Here is a 26,952-nt window from a genome sequence, read left to right as displayed (position 1 = left end):
GAAAATACTAGAGATTAAAGGACGAGAGTGAATTAAAAAATACTAGAGATTAAAGGACGAGAGTGAATTAGAAAATACTGGAGATTAAAGGACGAGAGTGAATTAGAAAATACTGGAGATTAAAGGACGAGAGTGAATTAGAAAATACTGGAGATTAAAGGACGAGAGTGAATTAGAAAATACTAGAGATTAAAGGACGAGAGTGAATTAGAAAATACTGGAGATTAAAGGACGAGAGTGAATTAGAAAATACTGGAGATTAAAGGACGAGAGTGAATTAGAAAATACTAGAGATTAAAGGACGAGAGTGAATTAGAAAATACTAGAGATTAAAGGACGAGAGTGAATTAGAAAATACTAGAGATTAAAGGACGAGAGTGAATTAGAAAATACTGGAGATTAAAGGACGAGAGTGAATTAGAAAATACTGGAGATTAAAGGACGAGAGTGAATTAGAAAATACTAGAGATTAAAGGACGAGAGTGAATTAGAAAATACTGGAGATTAAAGGACGAGAGTGAATTAGAAAATACTAGAGATTAAAGGACGAGAGTGAATTAGAAAATACTAGAGATTAAAGGACGAGAGTGAATTAGAAAATACTAGAGATTAAAGGACGAGAGTGATTTAGACAAAGAGTCACTGAAGCATAAAAAAAAGAAAAAAAAGACGTTTGTGAAGAAATGTTTGAAGTCAAAGAACCAGAAGAAGAAAATAAAAACTTTTCTCTTTTAATATTTTTTACAATGAAACACAAACATGTCAACAGAGAGAAGAGAAGAAAAGAGAAGAGAAGAAGAGAAGAAGAGAAGAAGAGAAGAAAAGAGAAGAGAAAAGAGAAAAGAGAAGAGAAAAGAGAAGAGAAGAAGAAGAACAGAGAAGAGAAGAAGAGAAGAAGAGAAGAAGAGAAGAAGAGAAGAAAAGAGAAGAGAAAAGAGAAGAGAAGAAGAGAAGAAGTGAAGAAGAGAAGAAGAGAAGAAGAGAAGAAGTGAAGAAGAGAAGAAGAGAAGAAGAGAAGAAGAAGAACAGAGAAGAGAAGAAGCAGATGGAGAATCATAATCCCAACACTCCTGTGGAGAACCCCGAGTAGATCCATCTGTTGTCACGGAGACATTAAAAAATAAAACGTCTAGAAACTGAAAGAGAAGTTAAAGAACAACATGAAGGTCGAACGACATGAAGGTCGTGAAGAGACGAAGGGTCACAGGAAGAGTCGCTCACAGTGTTGACCAGGTTTAACTTCATGGATCTAACAAGGTTCTCAGATGGGACAGGAAGTGATGTCATCCGCTGATTGTACTGTGAGTCATTCACGTGAGTCAGAAGAGTCGGTTCAGATCAAACTGCTCGAGTCAGAGAACGTTTTTGGTGAAGTTGTCGGTTCGAAACTGGACTCCTGTCAATCATCCTCGTGGCGAGGCGAGCGGGTCGATGGTTCAAATCTCGACGTCCACATGCATGTTCGTGTCAGGAGGAGCTTCCTCGACCCTCGACCCTCGACCCTCGACCCTCGCTCCGGGTCCGTCACTGGACGCCCGGTCAGTCTCAGGAGGGGGCGGAGCCTCAGCAGGCGATCTCCTCCAGGACGCCCCGGGTCACCGTGTGACTGACGGACTCCGTGTGATTGGCCGTCGGCTCGCAGGAGCTCTGAGGACACAGATGCTGCTGAGACACTTGAAGGACGGACAGAAGATCAGGATCTCACCACCTCCTCCCTCTCGTCTTCTTCTTCTCTGCTCAGGACCTCCAGCAGTCGCTCCTTCACCACCTGAAGAACATCCACTGATCAGATGCTCAGGAATATGTTCAAATGATCGAGAAGAAAAATGTATAAAAACAATTCTTTATATTCTTAAGAAATTACAAATAAAGAAAAGGACAATGAAGTTTAGACTGGAGTGAGTCACTGGAGTGAGTCACTGGAGTGAGTCACTGGAGGGAGTCACTGGAGGGAGTCACTGGAGGGAGTCACTGGAGGGAGTCACTGGAGTGAGTCACTGGAGTGAGTCACTGGAGTGAGTCACTGGAGGGAGTCACTGGAGGGAGTCACTGGAGTGAGTCACTGGAGGGAGTCACTGGAGTGAGTCACTGGAGTGAGTCACTGGAGTGAGTCACTGGAGGGAGTCACTGGAGGGAGTCACTGGAGTGAGTCACTGGAGTGAGTCACTGGAGGGAGTCACTGGAGGGAGTCACTGGAGGGAGTCACTGGAGTGAGTCACTGGAGGGAGTCACTGGAGTGAGTCACTGGAGTGAGTCACTGGAGGGAGTCACTGGAGGGAGTCACTGGAGTGAGTCACTGGAGGGAGTCACTGGAGTGAGTCACTGGAGTGAGTCACTGGAGGGAGTCACTGGAGTGAGTCACTGGAGTGAGTCACTGGAGGGAGTCACTGGAGGGAGTCACTGGAGGGAGTCACTGGAGTGAGTCACTGGAGGGAGTCACTGGAGTGAGTCACTGGAGTGAGTCACTGGAGTGAGTCACTGGAGTGAGTCACTGGAGTGAGTCACTGGAGTGAGTCACTGGAGGGAGTCACTGGAGTGAGTCACTGGAGTGAGTCACTGGAGGGAGTCACTGGAGGGAGTCACTGGAGGGAGTCACTGGAGTGAGTCACTGGAGGGAGTCACTGGAGTGAGTCACTGGAGTGAGTCACTGGAGGGAGTCACTGGAGGGAGTCACTGGAGTGAGTCACTGGAGGGAGTCACTGGAGTGAGTCACTGGAGTGAGTCACTGGAGGGAGTCACTGGAGTGAGTCACTGGAGTGAGTCACTGGAGGGAGTCACTGGAGGGAGTCACTGGAGGGAGTCACTGGAGTGAGTCACTGGAGGGAGTCACTGGAGTGAGTCACTGGAGTGAGTCACTGGAGTGAGTCACTGGAGGGAGTCACTGGAGGGAGTCACTGGAGTGAGTCACTGGAGTGAGTCACTGGAGGGAGTCACTGGAGGGAGTCACTGGAGTGAGTCACTGGAGGGAGTCACTGGAGGGAGTCACTGGAGTGAGTCACTGGAGGGAGTCACTGGAGGGAGTCACTGGAGTGAGTCACTGGAGGGAGTCACTGGAGTGAGTCACTGGAGGGAGTCACTGGAGGGAGTCACTAGAGTGAGTCACTGGCGTGAGTCACTGGAGGGAGTCACTGGAGTGAGTCACTGGAGGGAGTCACTGGAGGGAGTCACTGGAGTGAGTCACTGGAGGGAGTCACTGGAGTGAGTCACTGGAGGGAGTCACTGGAGGGAGTCACTAGAGTGAGTCACTGGCGTGAGTCACTGGAGGGAGTCACTGGAGTGAGTCACTGGAGGGAGTCACTGGAGGGAGTCACTGGAGTGAGTCACTGGAGGGAGTCACTGGAGTGAGTCACTGGAGGGAGTCACTGGAGGGAGTCACTGGAGTGAGTCACTGGAGGGAGTCACTGGAGTGAGTCACTGGAGTGAGTCACTGGAGTGAGTCACTGGAGGGAGTCACTGGAGTGAGTCACTGGAGGGAGTCACTGGAGTGAGTCACTGGAGTGAGTCACTGGAGTGAGTCACTGGAGTGAGTCACTGGAGTGAGTCACTGGAGTGAGTCACTGGGGTGAGTCACTGGAGTGAGTTACTGGAATGAGTCACAGACCTCGTAGGCGAAGTCGAACAGCTCCAGGATGGTGAGGATGCTGGCTCCGATGAAGAGACCCATCTGACCTCCGATGTCTCCTGCAGAGAGACGAGAGTGAAGACGAGGAGGAAAAGATGGAGACTCGCAGAGACTCACCCAGCAGACCCGCCACCTCGTACGCCTTCTTCTGCTCGATGGTCTCGTAGTTTAGCGCCTCGAAGAAAACGTCCAGAACCAGGATGTTGTCACTGAAGACAAACACGTCAATCACGAGTCGAACCTTCACAGGAGACACTTTTGACTCACGAGATGTATTTCTCCGACTTGTTGAACTTCTTCTGCAGGTATCTGGCCGACGTCTTGCTCGGGATCTTCACCATCGACAGCTCCTTGTTGTAGCGCGTCATGTTGCAGGGAGAACGACACATGCAGCTGCTGCTCTCTAGAGCCGAGAGTTTGGCTTCAGAACATCAGAGGAGGAGGATGAGTTATGTGAGTAACATGTGTCTAACATGTGTCTAACATGAGTCTAACATGTGTCTAACATGTGACTAACATGTGACTAACAAGTGTCGAACATGTGTCTAACATGTGAATAACATGTGTCTAAGATGTGACTAACATGTGACTAACATGTGTCTAACATGTGACTAACATGTGTCTAACATGTGTCTAACATGTGACTAACATGTGACTAACATGTGACTAACATGTGACTAACATGTGTCTAACATGTGACTAACATGTGACTAACATGTGACTAACATGTGACTTACATGTGACTTACATGTGTCTAACATGTGACTAACATGTGTCTAACATGTGACTAACATGTGACAAACATGTGACTAACATGTGTCTAACATGTGACGAGTGTTTCGCCTCCGTGAGAATGGTGACTGATTCACTCTCTGCAATCAGGTGTGTGCACTGATTGGCTGATTGAGCCCAGGTGTGACGAGGCTATATCTGCCCTGAGACCCCAGTGCTCTGTGCTGCTCATTGTTTGCTCTATGCGATGGTGAGAGGTTCACTCTGAGTGCCCTCTGAGTTACAGAAAAATATTGTTCAAGTTTCTTGTCTTTCGTTCAGCTGCTTGGAAGCAGTGGTTTGGTTCTCACTTTAGTTTTGGTTATTAAAAGGTAGCCTTGTGCTTTTTGTTTTCTCCCCTCCCCTGTAGTCGCTTGTGCGATTTTGTGGTTATTCCTCCGGGGATAACTTTAAGAGACCCCTGGGTCCGCACCTGTGCCCCAAACCTCCTTTCCCCCCATGCCAACTTGTTACAACATGTGACTAACATGTGTCTAACATGTGTCTAACATGTTACTAAGATGTGTCTAACATGTGACTAACATGTGACTAAGATGTGTCTAACATGTGACTAACATGTGACTAACATGTGTCTAACATGTGACTAAGATGTGTCTAACATGTGACTAACATGTGTCTAACATGTGACTAACATGTGACTAACATGTGACTAACATGTGACTAACATGTGTCTAACATGTGACTAACATGTGACTAACATGTGACTAACATGTGACTAACATGTGTCTAACATGTGACTAACATGTGACTAACATGTGACTAAGATGTGTCTAACATGTGTCTAACATGAGACTAACATGTGACTAACATGTGACTAACATGTGTCTAACATGTGTCTAACATGTGACTAACATGTGACTTACATGTGACTAAGATGTGTCGAACATGTGTCTAACGTGTGTCTAACATGTGACTAACATGTGTCTAACATGTGTCTAACATGTGTCTAACATGTGTCTAACATGTGTCTATCATGTGTCTATCATGTGTCTAACATGTGTCTATCATGTGTCTAACATGTGTCTAACATGTGTCTAACATGTGTCTATCATGTGTCTATCATGTGTCTATCATGTGTCTAACATGTGTCTAACATGTGTTGAACATGTGTCTAACATGTGTCTAACATGTGTCTAACATGTGTCTAACATGTGTCTAACATGTGTCTAACATGTGTCTAACATGTGTCTAACATGTGTCGAACATGTGTCGAACATGTGTCGAACATGTGTCGAACATGTGTCGAACATGTGTCGAACATGTGTCGAACATGTGTCGAACATGTGTCGAACATGTGTCGAACATGTGTCGAACATGTGTCGAACATGTGTCGAACATGTGTCTAACATGTGTCTAACATGTGTCTAACATGTGTCTAACATGTGTCGAACATGTGTCGAACATGTGTCGAACATGTGTCGAACATGTGAATAAATTAAATAAATCAATAAAATAAAAAAAACAAGTTTGATAATAAACAAATGCTGACACAGTTAAAGTCACAATATTTGCATCAACGATGTAACAACATAAAGTGAGCATCAGAAGATTCAGACTCGCTGCACATGAATCGACTCGTAAAGATTCTTCTCTTTATTCGTCGACACGATCAGAAGCTTCTCTTGAAGGTCAAACTCTCATCACGACTCAGACCTGGACACGGTTGACCTTCACATGTTTCAACATGTTGAACGTCTCCTTTATCTTCAGAACATGATTCAATCCAACATTCATCTCATGAAGGAAAACATTCAACATTAAAAAGTAACAAATACTTCAACAAAAACATTATTTGTAGACAACACATGACAACACATGACAACACCTGACAACACCTGACAACACATGACAACACCTGACAACACCTGACAACACATGACAACACCTGACAACACCTGACAACACATGACAACACATGACAACACATGACAACACCTGACAACACCTGACAACACATGACAACACCTGACAACACCTGACAACACATGACAACACATGACAACACATGACAACACATGACAACACATGACAACACCTGACAACACCTGACAACACCTGACAACACATGACAACACCTGACAACACCTGACAACACATGACAACACATGACAACACATGACAACACATGACAACACCTGACAACACCTGACAACACCTGACAACACATGACAACACATGACAACACCTGACAACACCTGACAACACCTGACAACACCTGACAACACCTGACAACACATGACAACACCTGACAACACATGACAACACCTGACAACACATGACAACACATGACAACACCTGACAACACCTGACAACACCTGACAACACCTGACAACACATGACAACACCTGACAACACCTGACAACACCTGACAACACCTGACAACACCTGACAACACCTGACAACACATGACAACACCTGACAACACCTGACAACACCTGACAACACCTGACAACACCTGACAACACCTGACAACACATGACAACACCTGACAACACATGACAACACCTGACAACACATGACAACACATGACAACACCTGACAACACCTGACAACACCTGACAACAAAGGTGTGGACAAAAGTGTGGACAAAAGTGTGGACAAAAGTGTGCGACTGTTAAAACCTGAAATAAACAAATAATAAATATTATGTCAACATCTATAACTACAAGAACAAACATGGTTTCATCTTCGTGGTGGATTCAGAAAGAGAAGCAGATCTTCCTCCTCAGACGGGCCTGGAGCCTGGAGCCCCACTGAGCTCTAATGCTGCTCCGAGGCTCCGAGTCACGTCGTTCTCAGGAAGAAAATCACATCCTGTCTTATGCTAATGAGTCGTTCAGCGAGACTTCCTGATCCGAGTCTTTCTAATCTGTTGACTCGCTGGAATGAGTTCGACCAGCAGGGGGCGATGGGCCCCAGAGGTCAAGATTAGTGCAGAAACATCTTCACTTTCCTCTCGCAGCAACATGGAGGCTCGAGATCGCAACGACTGTCACGGGTCAATCTGACCCTCGGAGACAATCTAACACCAGAAACTTATTAAAGTCACAAGTTTCTTCTTCAACGTTCATCAACATTGTTTCTGCTCCACCCTGTCTGCACTCTCTTCTTCACCTCCCTTCATCTGCCTCTTTTACCTTCCCGTCCACAATCACTACATCATCCACAAACATCACCGTCTTTCAAAGAAGTTCAAATCTTGAGCTTGTTCTCAGTGTTGTGTAGCTGGTTGTGTAGCTGGTTGTGTAGCTGGTTGTGTAGCTGGCCTGTAGATGGTTGTGTAGATGTTGTGTAGATGTTGTGTAGATGTTTGTGTAGATGTTGTGTAGCTGGTTGTGTAGCTGGTCTGTAGATGGTTGTGTAGATGTAGTGTAGATGTTGTGTAGATGTTGTGTAGATGTTGTGTAGATGGTTGTGTAGATGGTTGTGTAGCTGGTTGTGTTGCTGGTTGTGTAGCTGGTTGTGTAGATGGTTGTGTAGATGGTTGTGTAGATGGTTGTGTAGATGGTTGTGTAGGTGTTGTGTAGATGTAGTGCAGATGTTGTGTAGAGGTTGTGTAGATGGTTGTGTAGATGGTTGTGTAGCTGGTTGTGTAGATGGTTGTGTAGATGGTTGTGTAGCTGGTTGTGTAGATGGTTGTGTAGATGGTTGTGTAGATGGTTGTGTAGATGGTTGTGTAGCTGGTTGTGTAGCTGGTTGTGTTGCTGGTTGTGTAGCTGGTTGTGTAGCTGGTTGTGTAGATGGTTGTGTAGATGGTTGTGTAGATGTTGTGTAGGTGTTGTGTAGGTGTTGTGTAGATGTAGTGCAGAGGTTGTGTAGATGTAGTGCAGATGTAGTGCAGATGTAGTGCAGATGTTGTGTAGATGTTGTGTAGATGTTGTGCAGATGTTGTGTAGATGTAGTGCAGATGTAGTGCAGATGTAGTGCAGATGTAGTGCAGATGTTGTGTAGAGGTTGTGTAGATGTAGTGCAGATGTAGTGCAGATGTAGTGCAGATGTTGTGTAGATGTTGTGTAGATGTTGTGTACTCACCCAGGGCAGGCTCGGCACAGTCCTTGTACTGCTCAGGTGTGCAGTACGAAGCGTCGCCTGCAGATCAAACAACAACATCAGGAAGAAAAGAAGATTCTAGAAGAGATTCTTTCAGACGCAGAGAAACAAGTTGTGAAAACTGTTTACTCTCAGCTATGATGGCAGAGGATGACGTGGTGACTCGGACAAGGACATGAAGCTCGATGGTTCAAATCTCTATCAGACTTCTGGGAATGAGAAGGAGTTCTGAGCCTCTGATGGACGAAGACTGGAGAGACTCACCTGGCATGTGAACCATCCTGCAGTTACAGTTCTCTACGATGTATCGCGTCTCACAGTCGATCCTACAGGCCGTCACGCTGTACACCTGGAAGAACCCCGACTCCATGGCCTTGGACTCGCACTCTCCCCACGGGGGAGGCAGGTAGGTGAGCTGCAGGTGAGGAGAGTCAGTCCCATTCCAGCATCAACAACTTTAGCGGCTCAGGCTAGCAAAGCTAATAAAGCTCACAAAGCTATCAAAACTCACAAGCTAACAAAGCTAACAACACTTGCAAAGGTCACAAGCATACAAAGCTAACACAGTTATCAAGCTAACAAAGCTAACACGCTAACTAAGCTCACACGCTAACGTATTCTCTTAAATGATAATGTAGGTGATGATGATCAACTCTGTGCCTCCATCTAGTGGTCAGAGTAGGAACTGTTACTAAACGGCGTCGTTACTTCCTCGATACAAACTTAACTTGAGATCACTAGTTCTAGTTAGTGTAGACGAGGGTTCAACTTCTTCTGGACTCACTAGTTCTAGTTAGTGTAGACGAGGGTTCAACTTCTTCTAGACTCACTAGTTCTAGTTAGTGTAGACGAGGGATCAACTTCTTCTAGACTCACTAGTTCTAGTTAGTGTAGACGAGGGTTCAACTTCTTCTAGACTCACTAGTTCTAGTTAGTGTAGACGAGGGTTCAACTTCTTCTAGACTCACTAGTTCTAGTTAGTGTAGACGAGGGTTCAACTTCTTCTAGACTCACAAGTTCTAGTTAGTGTAGACGAGGATTCAAGTTCTTCTAGACTCACTAGTTCTAGTTAGTGTAGACGAGGGTTCAACTTCTTCTAGACTCACTAGTTCTAGTTAGTGTAGATGAGGGTTCAACTTCTTCTAGACTCACTAGTTCTAGTTAGTGTAGACGAGGGTTCAACTTCTTCTAGACTCACTAGTTCTAGTTAGTGTAGACGAGGGTTCAACTTCTTCTAGACTCACAAGTTCTAGTTAGTGTAGACGAGGATTCAACTTCTTCTAGACTCACTAGTTCTAGTTAGTGTAGACGAGGGTTCAACTTCTTCTTGACTCACTAGTTCCCATCAGTGTAGACGAGGGTTCAACTTCTTCTAGACTCACTAGTTCTAGTTAGTGTAGACGAGGGTTCAACTTCTTCTAGACTCACTAGTTCTAGTTAGTTTAGACAAGGGTTCAACTTCTTCTAGACTCACTAGTTCTAATTAGTGTAGACGAGGGTTCAACTTCTTCTAGACTCACTAGTTCTAATTAGTGTAGACGAGGGTTCAACTTCTTCTAGACTCACTAGTTCTAGTTAGTGTAGACGAAGGTTCAACTTCTTCTAGACTCACTAGTTCTAGTTAATGTAGACGAGGGTTTAACTTCTTCTGGACTCACTAGTTCTAGTTAGTGTAGACGAGGGTTCATCTTCTAGACTCACTAGTTCTAATTAGTGTAGACGAGGGTTCAAGCTCTTCTTGACTCACTAGTTCTAGTTAGTGTAGACGAGGGTTCAACCTCTTCTAGACTCACTAGTTCTAATTAGTGTAGACGAGGGTTCAACTTCTTCTAGACTCACTAGTTCTAGTTAGTGTAGACGAGGGTTCAACTTCTTCTGGACTCACTAGTTCTAGTTAGTGTAGACGAGGGTTCAACCTCTTCTAGACTCACTAGTTCTAATTAGTGTAGACGAGGGTTCAACCTCTTCTAGACTCACTAGTTCTAGTTAGTGTAGACGAGGGATCAACTTCTTCTAGACTCACTAGTTCTAGTTAGTGTAGACGAGGGTTCAACTTCTAGACTCACTAGTTCTAATTAGTGTAGACGAGGGTTCAACCTCTTCTTGACTCACTAGTTCTAGTTAGTGTAGACGAGGGTTCAACTTCTTCTAGACTCACTAGTTCTAGTTAGTGTAGACGAGGGTTCAACTTCTTCTGGACTCACTAGTTCTAGTTAGTGTAGACGAGGGTTCAACCTCTTCTAGACTCACTAGTTCTAATTAGTGTAGACGAGGGTTCAACCTCTTCTAGACTCACTAGTTCTAGTTAGTGTAGACGAGGGATCAACTTCTTCTAGACTCACTAGTTCTAGTTAGTGTAGACGAGGGTTCAACTTCTAGACTCACTAGTTCTAGTTAGTGTAGACGAGGGTTCAACTTCTAGACTCACTAGTTCTAATTAGTGTAGACGAGGGTTCAACCTCTTCTTGACTCACTAGTTCTAGTTAGTGTAGATGAGGGTTCAACCTCTTCTAGACTCACTAGTTCTAGTTAGTGTAGACGAGGGTTCAACTTCTAGACTCGCTAGTTCTAATTAGTGTAGACGAGGGTTCAACCTCTTCTTGACTCACTAGTTCTAGTTAGTGTAGATGAGGGTTCAACCTCTTCTAGACTCACTAGTTCTAGTTAGTGTAGACGAGGGTTCAACTTCTAGACTCACTAGTTCTAATTAGTGTAGACGAGGGTTCAACCTCTTCTTGACTCACTAGTTCTAGTTAGTGTAGATGAGGGTTCAACCTCTTCTAGACTCACTAGTTCTAGTTAGTGTAGACGAGAGTTCAACTTCTAGACTCACTAGTTCTAATTAGTGTAGACGAGGGATCAACTTCTTCTAGACTCACTAGTTCTAGTTAGTGTAGACGAGGGTTCAACTTCTTCTAGACTCAGTAGTTCGAGTTAGTGTAGACAAGGTTCAACTTCTAGACTCACTAGTTCTAATTAGTGTAGACGAGGGTTCAACCTCTTCTTGACTCACTAGTTCTAGTTAGTGTAGACGAGGGTTCAACCTCTTCTAGACTCACTAGTTGTAGTTAGTGTAGACGAGGGTTCAACCTCTTCTAGACTCACTAGTTCTAATTAGTGTAGACGAGGGTTCAACTTCTTCTAGACTCACTAGTTCTAGTTAGTGTAGACGAGGGTTCAACTTCTAGACTCACTAGTTCTAGTTAGTGTAGACGAGGGATCAACTTCTAGACTCACTAGTTCTAATTAGTGTAGACGAGGGTTCAACCTCTTCTTGACTCACTAGTTCTAGTTAGTGTAGACGAGGGTTCAACTTCTAGACTCACTAGTTCTAATTAGTGTAGACGAGGGTTCAACTTCTTCTAGACTCACTAGTTGTAGTTAGTGTAGACGAGGGTTCAACTTCTTCTAGACTCACTAGTTCTAGTTAGTGTAGACGAGGGTTCAACTTCTTCTAGACTCACTAGTTCTAGTTAGTGTAGACGAGGGTTCAACTTCTTCTAGACTCACTAGTTCTAGTTAGTGTAGATGAGGGTTCAACTTCTTCTAGACTCACTAGTTCTAGTTAGTGTAGACGAGGGTTCAACTTCTTCTAGACTCACTAGTTCTAGTTAGTGTAGACGAGGGTTCAACTTCTTCTAGACTCACAAGTTCTAGTTAGTGTAGACGAGGATTCAACTTCTTCTAGACTCACTAGTTCTAGTTAGTGTAGACGAGGGTTCAACTTCTTCTTGACTCACTAGTTCCCATCAGTGTAGACGAGGGTTCAACTTCTTCTAGACTCACTAGTTCTAGTTAGTGTAGACGAGGGTTCAACTTCTTCTAGACTCACTAGTTCTAGTTAGTTTAGACAAGGGTTCAACTTCTTCTAGACTCACTAGTTCTAATTAGTGTAGACGAGGGTTCAACTTCTTCTAGACTCACTAGTTCTAATTAGTGTAGACGAGGGTTCAACTTCTTCTAGACTCACTAGTTCTAGTTAGTGTAGACGAGGGTTCAACTTCTTCTAGACTCACTAGTTCTAGTTAATGTAGACGAGGGTTTAACTTCTTCTGGACTCACTAGTTCTAGTTAGTGTAGACGAGGGTTCATCTTCTAGACTCACTAGTTCTAATTAGTGTAGACGAGGGTTCAACCTCTTCTTGACTCACTAGTTCTAGTTAGTGTAGACGAGGGTTCAACCTCTTCTAGACTCACTAGTTCTAATTAGTGTAGACGAGGGTTCAACTTCTTCTAGACTCACTAGTTCTAGTTAGTGTAGACGAGGGTTCAACTTCTTCTGGACTCACTAGTTCTAGTTAGTGTAGACGAGGGTTCAACCTCTTCTAGACTCACTAGTTCTAATTAGTGTAGACGAGGGTTCAACCTCTTCTAGACTCACTAGTTCTAGTTAGTGTAGACGAGGGATCAACTTCTTCTAGACTCACTAGTTCTAGTTAGTGTAGACGAGGGTTCAACTTCTAGACTCACTAGTTCTAATTAGTGTAGACGAGGGTTCAACCTCTTCTTGACTCACTAGTTCTAGTTAGTGTAGACGAGGGTTCAACCTCTTCTAGACTCACTAGTTCTAATTAGTGTAGACGAGGGTTCAACTTCTTCTAGACTCACTAGTTCTAGTTAGTGTAGACGAGGGTTCAACTTCTTCTGGACTCACTAGTTCTAGTTAGTGTAGACGAGGGTTCAACCTCTTCTAGACTCACTAGTTCTAATTAGTGTAGACGAGGGTTCAACCTCTTCTAGACTCACTAGTTCTAGTTAGTGTAGACGAGGGATCAACTTCTTCTGGACTCACTAGTTCTAGTTAGTGTAGACGAGGGTTCAACTTCTAGACTCACTAGTTCTAATTAGTGTAGACGAGGGTTCAACCTCTTCTTGACTCACTAGTTCTAGTTAGTGTAGACGAGGGTTCAACCTCTTCTTGACTCACTAGTTCTAGTTAGTGTAGACGAGGGTTCAACCTCTTCTTGACTCACTAGTTCTAGTTAGTGTAGACGAGGGTTCAACTTCTTATTGACTCACTAGTTCTAGTTAGTGTAGACGAGGGTTCAACTTCTTCTGGACTCACTAGTTCTAGTTAGTGTAGACGAGGGTTCAACCTCTTCTAGACTCACTAGTTCTAATTAGTGTAGACGAGGGTTCAACCTCTTCTAGACTCACTAGTTCTAGTTAGTGTAGACGAGGGATCAACTTCTTCTAGACTCACTAGTTCTAGTTAGTGTAGACGAGGGTTCAACTTCTAGACTCACTAGTTCTAGTTAGTGTAGACGAGGGTTCAACTTCTAGACTCACTAGTTCTAATTAGTGTAGACGAGGGTTCAACCTCTTCTAGACTCACTAGTTCTAGTTAGTGTAGACGAGGGTTCAACTTCTAGACTCGCTAGTTCTAATTAGTGTAGACGAGGGTTCAACCTCTTCTTGACTCACTAGTTCTAGTTAGTGTAGATGAGGGTTCAACCTCTTCTAGACTCACTAGTTCTAGTTAGTGTAGACGAGGGTTCAACTTCTAGACTCACTAGTTCTAATTAGTGTAGACGAGGGTTCAACCTCTTCTTGACTCACTAGTTCTAGTTAGTGTAGATGAGGGTTCAACCTCTTCTAGACTCACTAGTTCTAGTTAGTGTAGACGAGAGTTCAACTTCTAGACTCACTAGTTCTAATTAGTGTAGACGAGGGATCAACTTCTTCTAGACTCACTAGTTCTAGTTAGTGTAGACGAGGGTTCAACTTCTTCTAGACTCAGTAGTTCGAGTTAGTGTAGACAAGGTTCAACTTCTAGACTCACTAGTTCTAATTAGTGTAGACGAGGGTTCAACCTCTTCTTGACTCACTAGTTCTAGTTAGTGTAGACGAGGGTTCAACCTCTTCTAGACTCACTAGTTGTAGTTAGTGTAGACGAGGGTTCAACCTCTTCTAGACTCACTAGTTCTAATTAGTGTAGACGAGGGTTCAACTTCTTCTAGACTCACTAGTTCTAGTTAGTGTAGACGAGGGTTCAACTTCTAGACTCACTAGTTCTAGTTAGTGTAGACGAGGGATCAACTTCTAGACTCACTAGTTCTAATTAGTGTAGACGAGGGTTCAACCTCTTCTTGACTCACTAGTTCTAGTTAGTGTAGACGAGGGTTCAACTTCTAGACTCACTAGTTCTAATTAGTGTAGACGAGGGTTCAACTTCTTCTAGACTCACTAGTTGTAGTTAGTGTAGACGAGGGTTCAACTTCTTCTAGACTCACTAGTTCTAGTTAGTGTAGACGAGGGTTCAACTTCTTCTAGACTCACTAGTTCTAGTTAGTGTAGACGAGGGTTCAACTTCTTCTAGACTCACTAGTTCTAGTTAGTGTAGATGAGGGTTCAACTTCTTCTAGACTCACTAGTTCTAGTTAGTGTAGACGAGGGTTCAACTTCTTCTAGACTCACTAGTTCTAGTTAGTGTAGACGAGGGTTCAACTTCTTCTAGACTCACAAGTTCTAGTTAGTGTAGACGAGGATTCAACTTCTTCTAGACTCACTAGTTCTAGTTAGTGTAGACGAGGGTTCAACTTCTTCTTGACTCACTAGTTCCCATCAGTGTAGACGAGGGTTCAACTTCTTCTAGACTCACTAGTTCTAGTTAGTGTAGACGAGGGTTCAACTTCTTCTAGACTCACTAGTTCTAGTTAGTTTAGACAAGGGTTCAACTTCTTCTAGACTCACTAGTTCTAATTAGTGTAGACGAGGGTTCAACTTCTTCTAGACTCACTAGTTCTAATTAGTGTAGACGAGGGTTCAACTTCTTCTAGACTCACTAGTTCTAGTTAGTGTAGACGAGGGTTCAACTTCTTCTAGACTCACTAGTTCTAGTTAATGTAGACGAGGGTTTAACTTCTTCTGGACTCACTAGTTCTAGTTAGTGTAGACGAGGGTTCATCTTCTAGACTCACTAGTTCTAATTAGTGTAGACGAGGGTTCAACCTCTTCTTGACTCACTAGTTCTAGTTAGTGTAGACGAGGGTTCAACCTCTTCTAGACTCACTAGTTCTAATTAGTGTAGACGAGGGTTCAACTTCTTCTAGACTCACTAGTTCTAGTTAGTGTAGACGAGGGTTCAACTTCTTCTGGACTCACTAGTTCTAGTTAGTGTAGACGAGGGTTCAACCTCTTCTAGACTCACTAGTTCTAATTAGTGTAGACGAGGGTTCAACCTCTTCTAGACTCACTAGTTCTAGTTAGTGTAGACGAGGGATCAACTTCTTCTAGACTCACTAGTTCTAGTTAGTGTAGACGAGGGTTCAACTTCTAGACTCACTAGTTCTAATTAGTGTAGACGAGGGTTCAACCTCTTCTTGACTCACTAGTTCTAGTTAGTGTAGACGAGGGTTCAACCTCTTCTAGACTCACTAGTTCTAATTAGTGTAGACGAGGGTTCAACTTCTTCTAGACTCACTAGTTCTAGTTAGTGTAGACGAGGGTTCAACTTCTTCTGGACTCACTAGTTCTAGTTAGTGTAGACGAGGGTTCAACCTCTTCTAGACTCACTAGTTCTAATTAGTGTAGACGAGGGTTCAACCTCTTCTAGACTCACTAGTTCTAGTTAGTGTAGACGAGGGATCAACTTCTTCTGGACTCACTAGTTCTAGTTAGTGTAGACGAGGGTTCAACTTCTAGACTCACTAGTTCTAATTAGTGTAGACGAGGGTTCAACCTCTTCTTGACTCACTAGTTCTAGTTAGTGTAGACGAGGGTTCAACCTCTTCTTGACTCACTAGTTCTAGTTAGTGTAGACGAGGGTTCAACCTCTTCTTGACTCACTAGTTCTAGTTAGTGTAGACGAGGGTTCAACTTCTTATTGACTCACTAGTTCTAGTTAGTGTAGACGAGGGTTCAACTTCTTCTGGACTCACTAGTTCTAGTTAGTGTAGACGAGGGTTCAACCTCTTCTAGACTCACTAGTTCTAATTAGTGTAGACGAGGGTTCAACCTCTTCTAGACTCACTAGTTCTAGTTAGTGTAGACGAGGGATCAACTTCTTCTAGACTCACTAGTTCTAGTTAGTGTAGACGAGGGTTCAACTTCTAGACTCACTAGTTCTAGTTAGTGTAGACGAGGGTTCAACTTCTAGACTCACTAGTTCTAATTAGTGTAGACGAGGGTTCAACCTCTTCTAGACTCACTAGTTCTAGTTAGTGTAGACGAGGGTTCAACTTCTAGACTCGCTAGTTCTAATTAGTGTAGACGAGGGTTCAACCTCTTCTTGACTCACTAGTTCTAGTTAGTGTAGATGAGGGTTCAACCTCTTCTAGACTCACTAGTTCTAGTTAGTGTAGACGAGGGTTCAACTTCTAGACTCACTAGTTCTAATTAGTGTAGACGAGGGTTCAACCTCTTCTTGACTCACTAGTTCTAGTTAGTGTAGATGAGGGTTCAACCTCTTCTAGACTCACTAGTTCTAGTTAGTGTAGACGAGAGTTCAACTTCTAGACTCACTAGTTCTAATTAGTGTAGACGAGGGATCAACTTCTTCTAGACTCACTAGTTCTAGTTAGTGTAGACGAGGGTTCAACTTCTTCTAGACTCAGTAGTTCGAGTTAGTGTAGACAAGGTTCAACTTCTAGACTCACTAGTTCTAATTAGTGTAGACGAGGGTTCAACCTCTTCTTGACTCACTAGTTCTAGTTAGTGTAGACGAGGGTTCAACCTCTTCTAGACTCACTAGTTGTAGTTAGTGTAGACGAGGGTTCAACCTCTTCTAGACTCACTAGTTCTAATTAGTGTAGACGAGGGTTCAACTTCTTCTAGACTCACTAGTTCTAGTTAGTGTAGACGAGGGTTCAACTTCTAGACTCACTAGTTCTAGTTAGTGTAGACGAGGGATCAACTTCTAGACTCACTAGTTCTAATTAGTGTAGACGAGGGTTCAACCTCTTCTTGACTCACTAGTTCTAGTTAGTGTAGACGAGGGTTCAACTTCTAGACTCACTAGTTCTAATTAGTGTAGACGAGGGTTCAACTTCTTCTAGACTCACTAGTTGTAGTTAGTGTAGACGAGGGTTCAACTTCTTCTAGACTCACTAGTTCTAGTTAGTGTAGACGAGGGTTCAACTTCTTCTAGACTCACTAGTTCTAGTTAGTGTAGACGAGGGTTCAACTTCTTCTAGACTCACTAGTTCTAGTTAGTGTAGACGAGGGTTCAACTTCTTCTAGACTCACTAGTTCTAGTTAGTGTAGACGAGGGTTCAACCTCTTCTAGACTCACTAGTTCTAGTTAGTGTAGACGAGGGTTCAACCTCTTCTAGACTCACTAGTTCTAGTTAGTGTAGACGAGGGTTCAACTTCTTCTAGACTCACTAGTTCTAGTTAGTGTAGACGAGGGTTCGACTTCTTCTAGACTCACTAGTTCTAGTTAGTGTAGACGAGGGTTCAACTTCTTCTAGACTCACTAGTTCTAGTTAGTGTAGACGAGGGTTCAACTTCTTCTGGACTCACTAGTTCTAGTTAGTGTAGACGAGGGTTCAACCTCTTCTTGACTCACTAGTTCTAGTTAGTGTAGACGAGGGTTCAACTTCTTCTTGACTCACTAGTTCTAGTTAGTGTAGACGAGGGTTCAACTTCTTCTGGACTCACTAGTTCTAGTTAGTGTAGACGAGGGTTCAACCTCTTCTAGACTCACTAGTTCTAATTAGTGTAGACGAGGGTTCAACCTCTTCTAGACTCACTAGTTCTAGTTAGTGTAGACGAGGGATCAACTTCTTCTAGACTCACTAGTTCTAGTTAGTGTAGACGAGGGTTCAACTTCTAGACTCACTAGTTCTAGTTAGTGTAGACGAGGGTTCAACTTCTAGACTCACTAGTTCTAATTAGTGTAGACGAGGGTTCAACCTCTTCTTGACTCACTAGTTCTAGTTAGTGTAGATGAGGGTTCAACCTCTTCTAGACTCACTAGTTCTAGTTAGTGTAGACGAGGGTTCAACTTCTAGACTCGCTAGTTCTAATTAGTGTAGACGAGGGTTCAACCTCTTCTTGACTCACTAGTTCTAGTTAGTGTAGATGAGGGTTCAACCTCTTCTAGACTCACTAGTTCTAGTTAGTGTAGACGAGGGTTCAACTTCTAGACTCACTAGTTCTAATTAGTGTAGACGAGGGTTCAACCTCTTCTTGACTCACTAGTTCTAGTTAGTGTAGATGAGGGTTCAACCTCTTCTAGACTCACTAGTTCTAGTTAGTGTAGACGAGAGTTCAACTTCTAGACTCACTAGTTCTAATTAGTGTAGACGAGGGATCAACTTCTTCTAGACTCACTAGTTCTAGTTAGTGTAGACGAGGGTTCAACTTCTTCTAGACTCACTAGTTCTAGTTAGTGTAGACAAGGTTCAACTTCTAGACTCACTAGTTCTAATTAGTGTAGACGAGGGTTCAACCTCTTCTTGACTCACTAGTTCTAGTTAGTGTAGATGAGGGTTCAACCTCTTCTAGACTCACTAGTTGTAGTTAGTGTAGACGAGGGTTCAACCTCTTCTAGACTCACTAGTTCTAATTAGTGTAGACGAGGGTTCAACTTCTTCTAGACTCACTAGTTCTAGTTAGTGTAGACGAGGGTTCAACTTCTAGACTCACTAGTTCTAGTTAGTGTAGACGAGGGATCAACTTCTAGACTCACTAGTTCTAATTAGTGTAGACGAGGGTTCAACCTCTTCTTGACTCACTAGTTCTAGTTAGTGTAGACGAGGGTTCAACTTCTAGACTCACTAGTTCTAATTAGTGTAGACGAGGGTTCAACTTCTTCTAGACTCACTAGTTGTAGTTAGTGTAGACGAGGGTTCAACTTCTTCTAGACTCACTAGTTGTAGTTAGTGTAGACGAGGGTTCAACTTCTTCTAGACTCACTAGTTCTAGTTAGTGTAGACGAGGGTTCAACTTCTTCTAGACTCACTAGTTCTAGTTAGTGTAGACGAGGGTTCAACTTCTTCTAGACTCACTAGTTCTAGTTAGTGTAGACGAGGGTTCAACCTCTTCTAGACTCACTAGTTCTAGTTAGTGTAGACGAGGGTTCAACCTCTTCTAGACTCACTAGTTCTAGTTAGTGTAGACGAGGGTTCAACTTCTTCTAGACTCACTAGTTCTAGTTAGTGTAGACGAGGGTTCGACTTCTTCTAGACTCACTAGTTCTAGTTAGTGTAGACGAGGGTTCAATTTCTTCTAGACTCACTAGTTCTAGTTAGTGTAGACGAGGGTTCAACTTCTTCTGGACTCACTAGTTCTAGTTAGTGTAGACGAGGGATCAACTTCTTCTAGACTCACTAGTTCTAGTTAGTGTAGACAAGGGTTCAACTTCTTCTGGACTCACTAGTTCTAGTTAGTGTAGACGAGGGTTCAACTTCTTCTAGACTCACTAGTTCTAGTTAGTGTAGACGAGGGTTCAACTTCTTCTAGACTCACTAGTTCTAGTTAGTGTAGACGAGGGTTCAACTTCTTCTAGACTCACTAGTTCTAGTTAGTGTAGACGAGGGTTCGACTTCTTCTAGACTCACTAGTTCTAGTTAGTGTAGACAAGGGTTCAACTTCTTCTAGACTCACTAGTTCTAGTTAGTGTAGACGAGGGTTCAACTTCTTCTAGACTCACTAGTTCTAGTTAGTGTAGACGAGGGTTCGACTTCTTCTAGACTCACTAGTTATATTTAGTGTAGACGAGGGTTCAACTTCTTCTAGACTCACTAGTTCTAGTTAGTGTAGACGAGGGTTCAACTTCTTCTGGACTCACTAGTTCTAGTTAGTGTAGACGAGGGATCAACTTCTTCTAGACTCACTAGTTCTAGTTAGTGTAGACAAGGGTTCAACTTCTTCTGGACTCACTAGTTCTAGTTAGTGTAGACAAGGGTTCAACTTCTTCTGGACTCACTAGTTCTAGTTAGTGTAGACAAGGTTCAACTTCTAGACTCACTAGTTCTAGTTAGTGTAGACGAGGGTTCAACTTCTTCTGGACTCACTAGTTCTAGTTAGTGTAGACGAGGGATCATCTTCTTATAGACTCACTAGTTCTAGTTAGTGTAGACGAGGGTTCAACTTCTTCTGGACTCACTAGTTCTAGTTAGTGTAGACGAGGGATCAACTTCTTCTAGACTCACTAGTTCTAGTTAGTGTAGACGAGGGTTCAACTTCTTCTGGACTCACTAGTTCTAGTTAGTGTAGACGAGGGATCAACTTCTTCTAGACTCACTAGTTCTAGTTAGTGTAGATGAGGGATCAACTTCTTCTAGACTCACTAGTTCTAGTTAGTGTAGACAAGGTTCAACTTCTTCTGGACTCACTAGTTCTAGTTAGTGTAGACAAGGGTTCAACTTCTTCTGGACTCACTAGTTCTAGTTAGTGTAGACAAGGTTCAACTTCTAGACTCACTAGTTCTAGTAAGTGTAGACGAGGGTTCAACTTCTTCTGGACTCACTAGTTCTAGTTAGTGTAGACGAGGGATCAACTTCTTATAGACTCACTAGTTCTAGTTAGTGTAGACGAGGGTTCAACTTCTTCTGGACTCACTAGTTCTAGTTAGTGTAGACGAGGGATCAACTTCTTCTAGACTCACTAGTTCTAGTTAGTGTAGACGAGGGTTCAACTTCTTCTGGACTCACTAGTTCTAGTTAGTGTAGACGAGGGATCAACTTCTTCTAGACTCACTAGTTCTAGTTAGTGTAGACGAGGGATCAACTTCTTCTAGACTCACTAGTTCTAGTTAGTGTAGACAAGGTTCAACTTCTTCTAGACTCACTAGTTCTAGTTAGTGTAGACGAGGGATCAACTTCTTCTAGACTCACTAGTTCTAGTTAGTGTAGACAAGGTTCAACTTCTAGACTCACTAGTTCTAGTTAGTGTAGACAAGGTTCAACTTCTAGACTCACTAGTTCTAGTTAGTGTAGACAAGGTTCAACTTCTAGACTCACTAGTTCTAGTTAGTGTAGACAAGGTTCAACTTCTAGACTCACTAGTTCTAGTTAGTGTAGACAAGGTTCAACTTCTAGACTCACTAGTTCTAGTTAGTGTAGACGAGGGTTCAACTTCTAGACTCACTAGTTCTAGTTAGTGTAGACAAGGTTCAACTTCTAGACTCACTAGTTCTAGTTAGTGTAGACGAGGGTTCAACTTCTAGACTCACTAGTTCTAGTTAGTGTAGACAAGGTTCAACTTCTAGACTCACTAGTTCTAGTTAGTGTAGACGAGGGTTCAACTTCTAGACTCACTAGTTCTAGTTAGTGTAGACAAGGTTCAACTTCTAGACTCACTAGTTCTAGTTAGTGTAGACGAGGGTTCAACTTCTAGACTCACTAGTTCTAGTTAGTGTAGACAAGGTTCAACTTCTAGACTCACTAGTTCTAGTTAGTGTAGACGAGGGTTCAACTTCTAGACTCACTAGTTCTAGTTAGTGTAGACAAGGTTCAACTTCTAGACTCACTAGTTCTAGTTAGTGTAGACAAGGTTCAACTTCTAGACTCACTAGTTCTAGTTAGTGAAGACAAGGTTCAACTTCTAGACTCACTAGTTCTAGTTAGTGTAGACAAGGTTCAACTTCTAGACTCACTAGTTCTAGTTAGTGTAGACGAGGGTTCAACTTCTTCTAGACTCACTAGTTCTAGTTAGTGTAGACAAGGTTCAACTTCTAGACTCACTAGTTCTAGTTAGTGTAGACAAGGTTCAACTTCTAGACTCACTAGTTCTAGTTAGTGTAGACAAGGTTCAACTTCTAGACTCACTAGTTCTAGTTAGTGTAGACAAGGTTCAACTTCTAGACTCACTAGTTCTAGTTAGTGTAGACAAGGTTCAACTTTTAGACTCACTAGTTCTAGTTAGTGTAGACAAGGTTCAACTTCTAGACTCACTAGTTCTAGTTAGTGTAGACGAGGGTTCAACTTCTAGACTCACTAGTTCTAGTTAGTGTAGACGAGGGTTCAACTTCTAGACTCACTAGTTCTAGTTAGTGTAGACGAGGGTTCAACTTCTAGACTCACTAGTTCTAGTTAGTGTAGACAAGGTTCAACTTCTAGACTCACTAGTTCTAGTTAGTGTAGACGAGGGTTCAACTTCTAGACTCACTAGTTCTAGTTAGTGTAGACGAGGGTTCAACTTCTAGACTCACTAGTTCTAGTTAGTGTAGACGAGGGTTCAACTTCTAGACTCACTAGTTCTAGTTAGTGTAGACGAGGGTTCAACTTCTAGACTCACTAGTTCTAGTTAGTGTAGACAAGGTTCAACTTCTAGACTCACTAGTTCTAGTTAGTGTAGACAAGGTTCAACTTCTAGACTCACTAGTTCTAGTTAGTGTAGACGAGGGTTCAACTTCTAGACTCACTAGTTCTAGTTAGTGTAGACGAGGGTTCAACTTCTAGACTCACTAGTTCTAGTTAGTGTAGACGAGGGTTCAACTTCTTCTGGACTCACTAGTTCTAGTTAGTGTAGACGAGGGATCAACTTCTTCTAGACTCACTAGTTCTAGTTAGTGTAGACGAGGGATCAACTTCTTCTAGACTCACTAGTTCTAGTTAGTGTAGACAAGGTTCAACTTCTTCTAGACTCACTAGTTCTAGTTAGTGTAGACGAGGGATCAACTTCTTCTAGACTCACTAGTTCTAGTTAGTGTAGACAAGGTTCAACTTCTAGACTCACTAGTTCTAGTTAGTGTAGACAAGGTTCAACTTCTAGACTCACTAGTTCTAGTTAGTGTAGACAAGGTTCAACTTCTAGACTCACTAGTTCTAGTTAGTGTAGACAAGGTTCAACTTCTAGACTCACTAGTTCTAGTTAGTGTAGACGAGGGTTCAACTTCTAGACTCACTAGTTCTAGTTAGTGTAGACAAGGTTCAACTTCTAGACTCACTAGTTCTAGTTAGTGTAGACGAGGGTTCAACTTCTAGACTCACTAGTTCTAGTTAGTGTAGACAAGGTTCAACTTCTAGACTCACTAGTTCTAGTTAGTGTAGACGAGGGTTCAACTTCTAGACTCACTAGTTCTAGTTAGTGTAGACAAGGTTCAACTTCTAGACTCACTAGTTCTAGTTAGTGTAGACGAGGGTTCAACTTCTAGACTCACTAGTTCTAGTTAGTGTAGACAAGGTTCAACTTCTAGACTCACTAGTTCTAGTTAGTGTAGACGAGGGTTCAACTTCTAGACTCACTAGTTCTAGTTAGTGTAGACAAGGTTCAACTTCTAGACTCACTAGTTCTAGTTAGTGTAGACAAGGTTCAACTTCTAGACTCACTAGTTCTAGTTAGTGAAGACAAGGTTCAACTTCTAGACTCACTAGTTCTAGTTAGTGTAGACAAGGTTCAACTTCTAGACTCACTAGTTCTAGTTAGTGTAGACGAGGGTTCAACTTCTTCTAGACTCACTAGTTCTAGTTAGTGTAGACAAGGTTCAACTTCTAGACTCACTAGTTCTAGTTAGTGTAGACAAGGTTCAACTTCTAGACTCACTAGTTCTAGTTAGTGTAGACAAGGTTCAACTTCTAGACTCACTAGTTCTAGTTAGTGTAGACAAGGTTCAACTTCTAGACTCACTAGTTCTAGTTAGTGTAGACAAGGTTCAACTTCTAGACTCACTAGTTCTAGTTAGTGTAGACAAGGTTCAACTTCTAGACTCACTAGTTCTAGTTAGTGTAGACAAGGTTCAACTTCTAGACTCACTAGTTCTAGTTAGTGTAGACGAGGGTTCAACTTCTAGACTCACTAGTTCTAGTTAGTGTAGACGAGGGTTCAACTTCTAGACTCACTAGTTCTAGTTAGTGTAGACGAGGGTTCAACTTCTAGACTCACTAGTTCTAGTTAGTGTAGACGAGGGTTCAACTTCTAGACTCACTAGTTCTAGTTATTGTAGACGAGGGTTCAACTTCTAGACTCACTAGTTCTAGTTAGTGTAGACAAGGTTCAACTTCTAGACTCACTAGTTCTAGTTAGTGTAGACAAGGTTCAACTTCTAGACTCACTCTCTGCTCCTGTGTGGCCACGAACGTCTGGAATCCTGGGGCGACTCCGAACCCCAGCTCGTGGACGAAGGGCGGCTCGGCCTGGCTGTGGATTTGAACCCTGACCCCGGCTTCAAACGCCGTGTCCTCTGGAAGAAGAAGAGACTCTTCACGTCGTAGCCATGAGCTCAGAGGACAAATGAAACACAGATGACAACACGTTTACTCCAGGAACTCCGGTTTCCTCCCACAGCACAAACACACACAGAGAACTTGTCTGCAGGTGTGAGTGTGTGTGTGATTGTTGTGTGTCTTTGTGTGTCCTGAGACAGGCCTGTCCAGGGTGTCCCCCGCCTCTCACACTGGGTAGCTGGGACAGACCCCATCAGAAAGGATTTTATTTTAATTGGATAAAGAAAATTAGACATTTGAAAAACTGTAAAATAAAACTGAATACAAACAAACTCACAGAAATGAGGAGAACAAAGTGTTTCAAACCAGAAAAGTCGAGAGAAACAAGTTTCACTTCCTTGTTAGTCTCGACATGTTTCAAGGTCAAACACTTCTAATGTAACTTCTTGATCGTAGCCATGAGTGCGACTGTCACACCAAAGCTTCGCCAACTCTGACTATATAAAGGAGGAAGTTTAAAACTGAATTGTTCTTTTACTAGCTTAGCTAGTGAGTTAACAGTTAGCTCTGTTAGCACTGCTAACTGTTAACTCTTTTAGCACTGCTAACTGTTAGCTCTGTTATCACTGCTAAATGTTAACTCTGTTAGCACTGCTAAATGTTAGCTATGTTAGCACTGCTAACTGTTAACTCTTTTAGCACTGCTAACTGTTAGCTCTGTTATCACTGCTAACTGTTAACTCTGTTAGCACTGCTAAATGTAAGCTCTGTTAGCACTGCTAACTGTTAGCTCTTTTAGCACTGCTAACTGTTAGCTCTGTTATCACTGCTAACTGTTAACTCTGTTAGCACTGCTAAATGTTAGCTCTGTTAGCACTGCTAACTGTTAACTCTTTTAGCACTGCTAACTGTTAGCTCTGTTATCACTGCTAAATGTTAACTCTGTTAGCACTGCTAAATGTTAACTCTGTTAGCACTGCTAAATGTTAGCTCTGTTATCACTGCTAAATGTTAACTCTGTTAGCACTGCTAAATGTTAGCTCTGTTAGCACTGCTAACTGTTAGCTCTTTTAGCACTGCTAACTGTTAGCTCTGTTATCACTGCTTACTGTTAACTCTGTTAGCACTGCTAAATGTTAGCTCTGTTAGCACTGCTAACTGTTAACTGTTAGCTCTGTAAGCACTGTTAACTGTTGGCTCTGTTAGAAATGCTAACTGTTAGCTCTGTTAGCACCGTTAACTGTTATCACTGATAACTGTTAACTGTTAGCTCTGTTAGCACTGCTAAGTGTTAACAGTTAACTCTGTTATCACTGTTAGCTCTTAGCTGTTAACATTGCTAACTGTCAGTGTTAACAGCTTACAGTGCTAACAGCTAACAGAGTTACGCTAGCGCTCTGAGAAATGATTGACAGATCTTCACTCAGAGTTCATCACAAGGACGAGTGAAACAAGTCGAACATCTTCACGAGGAAGTTGAAATATTGATGATGAAGGACACGTTGAAGTGTCTTCAGAGAAGGTTGTTGAGATGTTTCTCTTCAAACCCTGAAGCTTCAGTGAGTCACAGGAACGTGGTGAAGATCTCAGGTGAGGTCCTTACCTGTGTCGCTCCACACCGGCAGGTACTCGTCCTGCTCGATGTCCAACATGATCTCCAGACCGTTGCCGGTTCCTCCCTTCATGGTCGTCCGGAGAGACTTCCCGTCTTCTGCCGCGTTGAAGGTGTAGCACTTTCCATACCTGGTGAACACCTGAGAGGAGAGCAGGTGTGAGACACACACCAGCTACACACACCATTGGTGGGAGACACACACCAGCTACACACACCATTGGTGTGAGAGACACACCAGCTACACACACCATTGGTGGGAGACACACACCAGCTACACACCATTGGTGTGAGACACACACCAGCTACACACACCATTGGTGGGAGACACACACCAGCTACACACACCATTGGTGGGAGAGACACACCAGCTACACACACCATTGGTGTGAGACACACACCAGCTACACACACCATTGGTGGGAGACACACACCAGCTACACACACCATTGGTGGGAGAGACACACCAGCTACACACACCATTGGTGGGAGACACACACCAGCTACACACACCATTGGTGTGAGACACACCAGCTACACACACCATTGGTGTGAGACACACACCAGCTACACACACCATTGGTGGGAGACACACACCAGCTACACACACCATTGGTGTGAGACACACACCAGCTACACACACCATTGGTGGGAGACACACACCAGCTACACACACCATTGGTGGGAGAGACACACCAGCTACACACACCATTGGTGTGAGACACACACCAGCTACACACACCATTGGTGGGAGACACACACCAGCTACACACACCATTGGTGTGAGACACACACCAGCTACACACACCATTGGTGGGAGACAC

General features: G+C 43.1%; 1 protein-coding gene across 3 annotated transcripts in view; it reads right to left on the bottom strand.

The window, feature by feature from the left end:
- Positions 1–930: 930 nt before the first annotated feature.
- Positions 931–26,952, bottom strand: part of asic2 (acid sensing ion channel subunit 2) — an 80,100-nt gene continuing 54,078 nt past the window's right edge. The window contains exons 3-11 of one of the 3 annotated variants that reach the window (XM_087809989.1): positions 26,120–26,270; positions 24,406–24,533; positions 8,729–8,879; positions 8,447–8,503; positions 3,890–4,043; positions 3,740–3,831; positions 3,602–3,681; positions 1,706–1,768; positions 931–1,647 (exon numbers count right to left, since the gene is read on the bottom strand). In XM_087809989.1, the coding sequence (XP_087666115.1) occupies positions 1,564–1,647; positions 1,706–1,768; positions 3,602–3,681; positions 3,740–3,831; positions 3,890–4,043; positions 8,447–8,503; positions 8,729–8,879; positions 24,406–24,533; positions 26,120–26,270 (960 nt within the window). In that variant the 3' untranslated portion in view covers positions 931–1,563. The remainder of the gene's footprint in view (positions 1,648–1,705; positions 1,769–3,601; positions 3,682–3,739; positions 3,832–3,889; positions 4,044–8,446; positions 8,504–8,728; positions 8,880–24,405; positions 24,534–26,119; positions 26,271–26,952) is intronic. The other 2 variants (XM_087809987.1, XM_087809988.1) reach the window with 2 other exon arrangements.

The sequence above is a fragment of the Callionymus lyra genome, chromosome 15 (assembly GCF_982586985.1).
Source record: "Callionymus lyra chromosome 15, fCalLyr1.hap1.1, whole genome shotgun sequence".
Lineage (NCBI taxonomy): Eukaryota > Metazoa > Chordata > Actinopteri > Syngnathiformes > Callionymidae > Callionymus > Callionymus lyra.
This window is presented reverse-complemented; position numbering and strand designations above follow the sequence as displayed.